Here is a 12,656-nt window from a genome sequence, read left to right on the forward strand (position 1 = left end):
GTCCCACCAGCGCCACGCGCTTCGGAACCGGCGCACAGCCTCTGCGATTACATCTGCAACGCCTGGCACAACAAAGGCAAATGCATCTCTGGTTGGAAGGCACTAATTTACAGAGATCCTATGACTCCAAGTGTAGCTGTTAAAAACTTCAAAAGAAAAAAGAAATATAAAAAGATTTTATCGAAGACGTACACTCAAGAGAGCTCAGCAACACGGAGAAGGGAGAGAGACAGCTGAGGAAATGACAGGCAAAACTGACACTGAATTGTTACTTTAACAGAATTATTATTATAGAACAGTATTGTCCTACGTTACGTTGTTTTCCAAGTACGTGTCATCACCCACCTCCAAAGATTGGTCCCTTTGGGTGCCAATAAATATCAGAAATTAAACCATCTTGATACTAGATATCGCTTAGGGAAAAAGGAGGGAACAGCACAAGCTGCATTTCAGTACCCTAAACTGATTAAAGAATATGAAACTAAAGCAGTTAAGCAGGAATAAGTACATTTTTGAAGAACCAATTTATGTTTTACCAAAAGAATTCTGAAAAACAAATTGTCAATTATGACACATGCTTCAAAGCATGAATAAGGCGTGACATTCCACAGGCTATTAACAAAAGTAAGGTAGCTATAGGCTGAAAAGCAGCAAAACGCTATTGTGAATCAAAGCAGCTCAAAAATCTCAGGAGACTTTTTATGGGTAGGAAGTTAAAGCTAATAGTATCAGCACCTGAAATCCCAAGTGTCTGTGTAGACTAGCAGGAAAACAGAAGAGGGAATTTTAAAGAGGCAATTATTTAGTTATACTGAGACTAGAGAAGATGGGGATTTACTAACAAGCTACAGGACTCAGCACCACAGCACCCAAAGGAAAAAACAAAACAAACAACAGCAACCGCTAATGTCTTACGTATTGTCTTTGGTTGTTTAATGTCAAGAAACACTTTATACAGAATATGAGAAGACTACTCCTTTGAATTTCATTCTGTGTCAGTATCTTCTCCGTGGCCTCTGGTAAACTAGAGGACAGGCTTTACCTTCTCAGAATTGTCTATTGTTTTCTACATTTTAACCACATATGTTTTCAAAAGTCAAATTTCTTTCATTTACAGGCTTTTGTATCAAAATGGTATAACTAGAACAGACTTTACATTGTATAGCGAAGGTATTTTTCTTGTGTTATAAACTTAGAGCCTACTAAAACCATTTTCCACAAGATACTATTGACCTTACAGCAGGATTTAGAGACAGGAACGAACATTTGTCATAATAATAATTTAAAAAAAAAAAACAAAAACAAAACCACTCAAAGTTACATTAGCAAGTATTAGAATTATTATCTCTACCATTTTAAAATGACTCCTTGCAAAAGCCTTGTAGCAGAAAGGAGGTTTCCACACCCAGCCAGGGGGCTCGGGGGGAAGAGCTGGTCTGGGTTTCCCCTCATTTCCTCGCTGACTTGCCAATTAAGCTTAAAAGGTTTATCAAGTTACGCTAAATTTAAGAAATGGAAAGTAGCATAGACTTTTAGTGATATTTCAATTCGACTATACACAATATCTCCAACATCTTCATCAAAAGCATTCTGAGTAATGTCAGATCAGAGTTAATAAGAAACAGAAACAAACAGAAAGGCTATCGATACACTTTGAAAAAAACGTAACACGAAAATAATTAACCATTGATTTCTTGGCATGTAAAAGTTCTATACAAATTTTAAAAATTTTATTTGCAGGTACTAACCTCATGAAAAGCTCACTCTGTATTTACACTAATTCTTTTAACAAGGTTATCTCAAATTAAAGCATATTTCAAACAATCATGATTGCATTAACTTTTCTACTTTAAATTATTACCCAATTAGTGCTTTATTCACATTTTAAAAACTTGTACAATTTATTACAAATATAAAACAGTGCAGTTTTTCATACATTATCCCAACTCTGAGACAAACACTTAAAAGACATGGAAAAAGATTTTGATTTCTATAAACATAACATTTGCATTACTCACACCCCCTTCTTCACTGGCCTCCCCTCATCCCCACTTAAAAAGATCAAACATACAACATACTGCAGGTTTATTTTTATTCAAAAAGTTACTGTCTCAAGACATAAATACAAATCAGAAAACAGTACAATTAGGACAATAGAATGTGGAGGACAACAGGTTAAGGTAAATATATAAAACATTTTTAGCTGGTTGAAAACAAAGCTGTAAGAACTGCTTTCACAAAGAAACACTCCTTCAAGAGTAAGAAAAATCAACTGAAGTTTAAAATCATATATACAGTCCTCTCAGCAGTTCTATTAAATGCAGTGGTGTGAAAAACAATATAGGCAGTACTTTTAGACATGAGAGTATTTATTTATGTAAAATGAGTTAGGCAGATCTAGTTTTGAGTTTGTTGTTACCCCATGACTTAGTAAAATAATTCTATTTTATCATGATCCTTTAGATTATCTATGGTTTTTGGCTACCACAGCCGAATGGTTCATTTCTGAGTCTAGAAACAGGAAGCCTTTTTGTATTCACCCATTTGGGGAGATTATTGTATTGCAAGCATATTAAGGCATGGAATGATTAAAATAATATACCTCAAGAACGGAGAGACAACTGACAAAAAATATACATATGTAATATAAGTTAATATTTCCTTTAAAATGATGTCTAGCTGCCTAAGCCTCGCAAAATGAGCCGATGTCAAAATGGCATAGATCCACTTTCTGGTTTAGACCAAATTTAATTTATTTGTGAATGGACACAAAATGAAGTTTAAAGCTTAGCTTTCAAAGAATATTATGGGTTGTTTATGAATTTCTATTATCCAATCTAATTTACATACAGAGGAAATGTACTGTAACCTGTTAGAAGTATCTTTAACCTGAAGACTGCTTGCAAAGACAGATAGATAAAACAATATAAAATACAAATTTAAAAATCATTTTTAAAGCATGAATTCTCATGCTCTTCTATTTTTAAACATTGTTAAACTTTCAATATATTTCTGAAACCTCATAATTTTAAGTTGGAATTTAAAAGTAAGAAAAAACTAAACAAACTGCGCAATTATAAAATCAGCACCAATTTATATATATATATAATTTTATTTAAAATTTAGATCCCTATTCCCACACTCTAATAAGCTGTATAATTTTTGTTTAGAATTTTTCTGCAAACATACTACAATAAGCTTCTTTTATTTGGAGACAAAATACAGTGGCACTACTGGAAGGAATTTCACAACATTACATTTTTCTTAAAGGACAAGCAAACTTTCAGGGTTGGTAATGGGCAAGCATGACTGAGATCTGGTACTTTCCGGTAGTTCGTCGTTTATGGACCTTTCTGAGAAGGCTAGCATGAAGCTTTTGGAATAAAAGTGTGGTTTAGATTAAGAAGCTGTTAAAATTCTCTTTTATGCATTTTTGCCATGATTAATTGATACAAACCTTCTGTTGCTGAAGTTTGCATTTAATTTAAAATACTGACACTCTTCTGGTTCTATCAGTGTAAGAAAACCAATCCATCTATTGCAGTTCATGGATGTAAACAGCAATCCAGCAGAGCTCGTGATTATTTAGTATAGCCAGCACGTGTACAGAGAGGGGCTCAAATCTGTACCAAACACCTCTCAGGCTGTTAGATTAAAACTCAGAGGGAAATAAACCGATAGCACATAAATAAAATATTGATTTTTTTTTCCCCCAACAAAAAGTGTAGCTTATCCTCAAATTGTTTACTTGTCCTTTACATTATTTTTTTTTCAGGCAAACAAAACTGCCCCTTCAATGCACTTGATCTTGAAAGCATATCATTCTCCTTAGAGAAAAATCTGTTCAGAATTTCACTGTATCTACCACAATTTTGTATTGAAAAACTTCCTCTTCCACTTAGAAAATGACTTCACCACTGATTTATTTGTTGCTCTGGTATTAAAACATTGACACCCCAAGAACCTAAAAAAAAAGTTAGAAATGGTGTCAATTTGTAGTCTACTACACATTTAACAAAAACAAAGCAATTAGTATATGATTTAAGATTAAGACACTTCAAGATATGTTAAGGCATTACAAGTTTATTTTGCTTCCAAACCAGGTTTACCACACTTCTGATTTACGCAATAATATGCAAAGGGCACCTCATTCATTAGAAAATATTTTTCCCACACTTGAAATTAGCTAGATCCAGTAGGAATGTGATAAAGACTGTGCTTTAACTATTTTAGGTAATAATTGCAAAATAATTTCTAGTTAGTTGCCTCATTTAGACTTCTTTGACAAGGGCATTTTCTAGGGCTTAACTTGAAATCAAGTGTGCGGTTTCCAGCAATCTGGGATGAACCGCTCTGCACACCGGCTGCTGCTGAGTCTGCGTTCATAACGACAACAGGACATCTCGCAGCAGCCAGGACACGAACTTAATGCTTCCTTTTAAATATATCGCCCTTTTCAGGAAGGCAGTGGAAAAGTAAAAGAATAATCAGGTAAAAAAATCAAACCACTGTCCTTCAGGAGACTCTGATGAAGTGAAGACAAAGCTTTCCTGAAACAAAGAATCAGTTTCCACTTCCCACATGGGATCAAACCATATAGTTTTCTATGCCAATGGAGGTAGGTATCACCACTGATACGCCAAAAAAACCCAACCAACCAACAACAATCTCAGAAGATCCAGATCTTATAACTGGCCTAGCTTTTATAGGACTTTATAAAATCAGAAAGAGCCACAAGAGACTTAGTTCTCCTGAACCTTAACACTGCTGTTCACATTTATCTGTTTACAAACCAATTTTTACTGTTCTTGGTAATGAATTCACTCTAGATGCATCATGGAATATAGCACTAGGCGCAACTGCCTTTGGTGCCAGCAATAACTGGACACATCAAAAAATGAAAACAGACTAAAATTTGGATAGTAAACCATGCGCATCTGAATAAACTAAACAGCTTTATTATGTTTAGGTCTATTAAAAACAAGTGCAACTCCAAGAATAATGAACTTCTGAAATAAATTATATTAATAAAGCAAATTAACTTGATCCAGAGAAAGTTTTTCTGTATTTATGATTTCTTCTTCCCCCCATTTAAAATGCTGCCCGACCAATTCAGCTCTGACTCATGTTGTCTCCTAAGCTATTAGCAGAGCTTTCCCCACGCAGGCAGTTACAGGAATTCAGGTGGGGTTCACACTGGAGAGCAGCTGTTTCTGCAGGGTGGGGTTTGCTAGGGGCTGCCCCTTGCGGCTCCCCCTGGCAGGAACAAAACCACTGTCACCGCCTGCCACCGTGTGGTGACACTGCCACAGTGCGGCTGAGGCCCGGCAAACCCCGGCTCATGCTGGGGGGATGGATGAGAGATAAAGTAACGGGAAAGAAACCCTAGCTAACCATAAACCTCTTAAAACCATTCTTAATTGGTTTCAGAGACTGAAAAGTTGAAAGGTTTCTGAAGTCAATGAAATGCACCTGTAGAAGACCAAATTTTCAGCATTGTCAGAATAAAAATGACTGGTATTTCACAGACCTATCAATTGAAAATCAAGAAGGGGAGGGTTAGTGCTATTTTAAACCAGAACATGAGAAAACAGGTGATATACTTTCCTGGTGTTACTTTGAGAACAGGACACACAACAGCTAGATGCACAACCTAATCTGATTCAGTAGTACTAAAGCAAAGGCCTACTGGTACAAAATATATGGATTTGCATTTGAAACAGTATTTAAGACTTCTTTCTCCCATGACAAGTTCATGCTGCAACAATACTGTAAAAAATACACAATCGTCTTCCAAATTCCAGCAATCTGTCCAAGATTCCCAGGAAGCCTTGTTGCACTGTCCTCGGCTGGCTTGCTGCAGCTTGTTATTTCCAGTGTAATTTTGTACCAGCTACGCAAGGTCAAAAATGGCTGCATACATTACAAGTGGTTCAAGACAGAAGGAATCCCTCATGCAGATTTTTAAAAGAGTATAGAGACTGCAGATTTATCAAGTCGGAAAAAGGGGCAACTGCAAGCAGAAACTACAGACTTCGGATGTTTTGGACCTAAAACTTTATATGGAAAGAAAAAATACCTCTCATCTCTATAAACAGATATCTGTATTATCTCTATTATCTATTTTGTCCAGTATCTTACTTACGCACACAAAAGTAAATATGCCAATTAAAAAAACAAAACCAAAAAACACCTAAAAAACCCCACACAAACCATCCAGTGCTGACAGTTGGTAATGACAGAGTCACTCAACTAAGCTCATCACAACAGGAAACTTGTCATTAATATTGTGTATGCACTTTGTCTTTCTAGAGCTCTCTGCTGCCAACCTCTGCAAGGGTCTTTTCCGTACCAGATGGGTTTTCTTCTCAGATTCAAAGGCTTTTGATTTTTACATAGCTATATATAAAGTCTTAAGGACCAAAATCCTATGAACTTACAAAGAACATTGACTACCTTAGAATTTATGAGGCTGAATTACAGCATAAAGTATTTCACTGACTGTACCAGTCTGTCAAAATAAGCTAATGAAGACAACCTAAAGATTGCGTTCTTTCCATTTAAAATTTGAAATAAGAGAGTAATGTAACCTTAAGACTGATTTTACAGCATTTTCCTCTTACGTAAGTTAACCTACCGATTCATCCATGATTGAAGCAGGGTCAAAGAAATCTGGTTTTAGTTCCGTTCTTTCTCTCCTGTTCTTCGATGGTGGCTTTAGAAAGCAAGCAAATAAACATGTTAACTGCAATTCCCGAAAAATAGTGAATTTTTAAAGTGTAATAAATGAAGCTGAACTCTCAAGGGATAAGAATTTACTGGGGATAAATGTTCATCTCTCATAACTATTACAGGAAGTGCTCTTGCTTTTTGTATGGCAGTTTGAACAGATGGCACCTGTACATACACAGTGGCACAGCCATTTAAGAATACAGAGATCAATAAGAATTGCTTTTCTGTTTCACCAAAAGGAAAATTTGATTCAAATATCCCACTTTAAAAGCAGAAACACAAATCCAAAATACACCATAAAGACAAGTCAATTTCTTACTAGGTCTATGTCCATAGTGTCGAAGTCCATGCCTTCATTGAGATCTTCAATCCGCCCTTCTGACGACATCATCACATCTTCAACAATTGGCTCTTCATCATCTTCCATTAGACTTGTGCCACGTCGACTGAAACAAAAAGAAAAAGCATCTTGTTTAGCACCAAATCAAATGAAGTTTTATCTGAATATTTTAAAAGCTAATAATTCAGTAAAGAACTGCCAACAAATTACAACTCAATTAGAGAGAAAAGTAAATAAATAAATGCATAAATACTGTTAAAGAAAGCTGGTATTTAACCAGCGAGAACAGGGGTATCAGACTCATTTTCACTGGGGGCAACATCAGCCTCACAGTTGCCTTCAAAGGGCTGTATGTAATTTTAGGGCTGTATAAATGGTGGAGCAGTTACATTTATTAAATTTATTACTAACTGGTGTCACTATACAAACAACCCAGCTACTGAAACTATAGTGCATGAGTACTGGGATTCAATAATTAAAAACAAGTAGGGGAAAGATGTAAAGCTCCTCAATATTATGTCCATGGTTTTATAACTTGTACTTCTGTAGAACCACACAGTCTTCATGAAAGCAGAGAACTTAAAAAACTAGCCCTCCCCTCCTCAGCTAACTAGCTCTGGAACATAATTTCATTAGTGTGCATGTCAAAACGCACCCGTGATGAATCACAGGAAACGACACCACAGTAAGAATGTACAGCCTCTGAAGGACAGCGTTAGGTTAAGAAACATTAGCCTGCTCTCATCTTCCTGCACAACATGAAGGACCTTACAAGGTTTTTGTGTGTTTGGGTTGCGAAGTTCTACAAAACTGGTACTACAGGATTCCTTCCAACTTTGGTGTCAGTGTAGGTCAGACAAAATCCAAATCAATCACAGAAACGCTGAAGACAGTAGTTTCTTCAAAATGTATACTTTTTAAAAATAAATAAGCAGTTGAACTCTAAAGTTACAACTCAGCAGTTAAAGGAGAAAAAAAAATAGTAGAATTAAGCTCAGCAGAAACTTTCTGCTTCACACATTGAACACCTATTTTAAAACTAATTTTTAGTTTTCTATTTCTAAAAATGATTCTGCAGTTGGAAATACATAAAGATGATGTTTCATATGTTGCATTGGTTATATATATCTGCCACAGATAGCATTCAGTTTAATAACCAGTTCCCTTTATTACAAAGCTCACTACTGTTCCATTTTTCTAGAGTTTAAGTTCTGAATTGAGCAAGAAATCAAACAGATCTATCTACTAAACACATCACCATGCACTTTTGCCAGTGCTTTTCTAAGGCAACTTAAAATTTTAAAACACAGGAAAACACTAGTCAAGAACTAGAACATGTATCCTTCTTAAAAGATACAGGAGTAACACCTCATTTGATAAACCCTCCCTCCCCGAACCACTGAAGGAAACATTCCCCTCTCACTCACATAGCGTGTTGCAAGTTGGTTCTCAGCTTGACGTAGTTCATCGCTGCCCTCTCCTGTTGTTGTCGCGCGGCTTCTTCCTGTTGCCTTTGAGCCAACATCCACGTTACTTGCGTGCTTAAAAAGACCATTATTCTATTTTAAACATGAACTGGTTTTGTGTATGAACGCTAACACAAAGCAGACCTACTCATCTACGTACTTGTAATCGAGCGGAGCTTGGTGGTGTTCGGGCTGCATAGGATAGACACCCATATAACCTTCTTCAGGTCGCAATCTCTTGGGCTCCCTCATTATTGTGGAAGTCAGCTGAGGCGTCTGCATCATGACCGGTGTGTGCATCGTCTGCTCTCGGTTCAGCCACATGCTGTCACTACTGCTGCTTTCTTCAGCTGGAAGGAAACACAGGACATCCGTAAATTCAAATTAACCTAGAAGGGAATATTTAAACATGACTGAAATGCGTGTGCTTTCCACTTCCTGAGAACTGATTTATTCACTTTGTGCCACAAAATCTTGCATGTGCCCCAAAAGGTCTGGATTTATAAACACAGGCTAGAGTATTTGAAATACTTCTGTATTTTGTGACTTAACACAGCATAGTGCCTTTATTTCCTTTTGGGAACCAGTGTTATGTTATTCAGACTCTTCAAATGAAGAGTTTTCCCACCGAGATATGCACAGAAGTTATCTTGTTTTTAAAAAAATACGTTAAAGCATACAAATTCACTCAAGCTGAAGAGGAGGGATGGATGTGTGTAGCTCGTATGAGTATCTACTCTAGTAAATCTTAAGATGAGAAAAGTTCTACCTTCAGGTACTTTCCGTTTCCCTGTTGCTGGCTTTGTCTTCTTATTTCTTACTGTAGATCCTCGACTACTAATTCCACTAATCACTGACATAGTATCGTCATCCCCACCAGCTAATAAAGAGTTTCTGTAGGACATGAGAGGAAGCCACACATCTTCTCTTCGTAGAGACATCTGAAAGGTCATAAACTTCTCCAAGTAAACATACCTTTAAATGGAAAAAATAATTATAAAGATGCAAAGGATCTGTAACAAGGTATTAACATGTCAAGACACCCAGTGCTCTTCATCTAGTTAACAAAAAGGCCTGACAACAGCAAAAGCAGAAGATAATTTCTGTTCATCCACCATAAAATGAGAATAACAATGATAAATACAATTTATCCTTTGCGATTATACTTGACTGCACTGTGTCACATTATCTTGATGTGCCAAAGATTCCACTTTAGGTAAATACAATACACACAAACACACAAACACACATTTATTCAGATGCACGTCTTTTATGGCTATCGTTACAATTATTAAGAATATTAAGGAAGTACTTACACTGTTCTTTTGTCTTGTCTGAGAAGTTTGGAGGAGAACTCGCTCAGAATATCAAGAAATGCCAGATTTAATGGTGGGTGGCTCTCACCTTGCGGATTAGGCTCCTTAAAAGCAAATTCTATGCCATCCCTAAGAAAAATTTTAAAAACATTAAATTACATTAAGTGCAAACTAAAGAAAAAGTCCTAAACACTGGGAGCTATTCAAACTGAACATCTTTCCTTTACATGAAGAAATTCAATGTTTCCCTATTCTGGAAAAAACAAACAAACAACCAACCAACCCACTATTCCTAATGGGCACCCAGATGCACTCTTTCTGTCATGATGCAATAAATTCCTTGCATTTCAAGTGTTCTGCATGAGGCCACCATGACCATCACTGGCAGTGAGGTGGATCAGTTCTAACTGTTACAGATAAAACATTCAAAATGGTTTTTCATGGCAGCATCAACACTACTGTCATTTATAGGCTCATACAACGATGCTCAAGAACATCAACATTATTTAACATCTGTGTTTAATTCAGGGACCAAACTGCTGTCATCTTCTAATTTATGAATAAGCTATACAATCTTTAGTGCTGATGCATTTCGTATTAATAAACTGATTTTGAAAGACTGAAAAGATATTTTAACTTTAGTCAAGAAGCATTTACAAAAAGGGAAGTAAAACAAAGCACACAATTACTTGTGTAACATAGCAATAGCTTCTCTTGTTTTCAGCTGATCCAGTCCAAATGTTAAAGCAAAACGTCGAGCAAGTTCCTTTATGCCACTGAATGCCGGTGATGATCTGTCAAAATTATAACCATTTTCTTGAATCATTTCATTGAAAAGCTGTATGAAAAGAGAAGAGAGATTTTAATTTATTAAAGAATTATGCCAAACTTCAAACCAATTGACACAGAGTTAACTTTCAGTAAAAAAGTGGCTTACTGCCTTTTCCCTCCCCGCACCTTAATGCAATGGCCCCAAAAGACAAACACAGAGATTTAGGAGACCCAAGTCAAAGCTATTCTTGAAGAGTCTGCACTTCAGAGCCCATCCTTGAAATACACACTGGCCAAACACACGTCAAAACTGTAAATATGTCAGATGACAGATTTCAGCACTTCCCTAAATTAGGTGTTCTAGAGTTGAAAATACTAAACATTAGTAGGATTCCTTGATACATACACTAACAGAGAAGAAATAAATGGGAGCAAATTCTCACCTGGTCTTTACTAGTTTGTCAAACTACTACTTTGTAACTCATTTTTTGGTATCTTTTTAAAACATAATGAAGAAATTCTAAAATGGAAACATGTCTTCAGGGAAGTTGCCGAAGACACCAGGAACTCTGTCACTGAGGATCACACTTGTAACTACCCATCAACAGCTGGCAAAGCTGAACACCCTGAACTTTACAGTCTGTTTCTTTGAGCAATCCTTTTCTCATTCTACCAAACTTGACTGGAATTCTCTTTAACAATTTTTCTATTATTTTCTAAGTTTGTCTTACACACCCTCCACTCTCTCATGTAACACTGAATAAACCAAAACCAGACTTACTAGGGCTATGAACATTAACTTTTCATTCACAGACAAATTTGGGCCCATAGTTGCATACTTTTATGTTGGTGTAGCTCACTGCAACTTAGTTATTCCCTTCATCCAATCACACTTCTAATATTTCTTCTCTTGTTAGTTCCTTTTTTAAAGGAGTTTTCCCGGAAAAAATGCTAGTTATGTATTTAACTTTATATGTGGGAGGTTTTTTGTTTGTTTCATAATACTTGGGTCCTCTCATGTCACTATTCTTATTGCCACATCAGGCTTGGGTAACAGCATAATTGTACTTCCAACACTAACTTCCTCTGTCTGCCCTTTAAAATATAAGTGGCTGGTTATTCATGAGATGGAAAAGACTAATCAGAAGAGCATTTACTCAATATCACAAGAATTTGTGAACTCTGGTGAAAAGCCAGCACAAACTGTAGGAGAATTTAGTATTCAGTTGCACATTTTACGTTGCAGTTCCACCAGCTACTACCAGAAGCTGCTACCAAAAGGCAAGGCCTCATCCTCCCTTGTACTGGCAATAGCCACACAGATGAGCCAGCTCAGGGGCTTCATTAAGGACTTTCCCTGGTTATTCTCAACCAGGATCAATATCTAGATCTATATCCACTATGTGGCTTATGACCTCTAGTACTGATAAAAAGGTGTGGGCAGAGAGAGGACAAATTGGACTAAGTTCTTCCTTTCAACAAGAGCCGAGATCTGTTGGATTACAGCGGTTTGCAGGGATAGGGCTTTATTGTTCTGAGCCTGTAAATAAGATTCATGCAGATGGATCACGAGAGCAGACAAATCCAACTCTCATCTCAACTGAATTCATCACATCTCAACACAAACAAGCTCAATTACTCAAGATCATGTCTCCATTTCAAAGACAGGCGAAGCCCCTACCAAATCTTTAGAAATACTGAGTTACCAAAACTTCCCATTACTCCTCAGAATAGTTAAAAAAAAACCAAACAAAAGCCTCAAAGCAAAAAAAAAAAGAAGAAGAAAAAATAACAAACAAAAAAACCCACAAACCAAACCATAAAATCCGACCACACAGACAGGAAGCATTTTCCCTTCTTTATCTGTTCAAGATGAAGTAAACTAGCAGTTTCGTACCACATTTCTGAGTATGTGACTCAAACTATTGTTTTAGTTAAGAAGGTATCACAGAGGTATTAATTTCATAATTATTATCCTCTCACATACCAAATATTGTGCTATGAAAAGTGTTCAATATAGGAAGCCTGACA

At 36.5% G+C, this 12,656-nt stretch overlaps 1 protein-coding gene across 6 annotated transcripts in view; it reads right to left on the minus strand.

Annotated features, from left to right (window-relative positions):
- Nucleotides 1-2,075: 2,075 nt before the first annotated feature.
- Nucleotides 2,076-12,656, minus strand: part of STAG2 (STAG2 cohesin complex component) — a 75,469-nt gene continuing 64,888 nt past the window's right edge. For 5 of the 6 annotated variants that reach the window (XM_080352356.1, XM_080352358.1, XM_080352357.1 and 2 more), the window contains 8 exons: nucleotides 10,544-10,692; nucleotides 9,855-9,983; nucleotides 9,308-9,513; nucleotides 8,699-8,888; nucleotides 8,500-8,613; nucleotides 7,052-7,178; nucleotides 6,638-6,715; nucleotides 2,076-3,964 (listed from right to left, as the gene is read on the minus strand). In XM_080352356.1, coding sequence (XP_080208482.1) covers nucleotides 3,941-3,964; nucleotides 6,638-6,715; nucleotides 7,052-7,178; nucleotides 8,500-8,613; nucleotides 8,699-8,888; nucleotides 9,308-9,513; nucleotides 9,855-9,983; nucleotides 10,544-10,692 — 1,017 coding nt within the window. In that variant the 3' untranslated portion in view covers nucleotides 2,076-3,940. The remainder of the gene's footprint in view (nucleotides 3,965-6,637; nucleotides 6,716-7,051; nucleotides 7,179-8,499; nucleotides 8,614-8,698; nucleotides 8,889-9,307; nucleotides 9,514-9,854; nucleotides 9,984-10,543; nucleotides 10,693-12,656) is intronic. The other variant, XM_080352361.1, reaches the window with a different exon arrangement.

Source organism: Nesoenas mayeri, assembly GCF_963082525.1.
Source record: "Nesoenas mayeri genome assembly, chromosome: 13".
In the NCBI taxonomy this organism is placed as follows: domain Eukaryota; kingdom Metazoa; phylum Chordata; class Aves; order Columbiformes; family Columbidae; genus Nesoenas; species Nesoenas mayeri.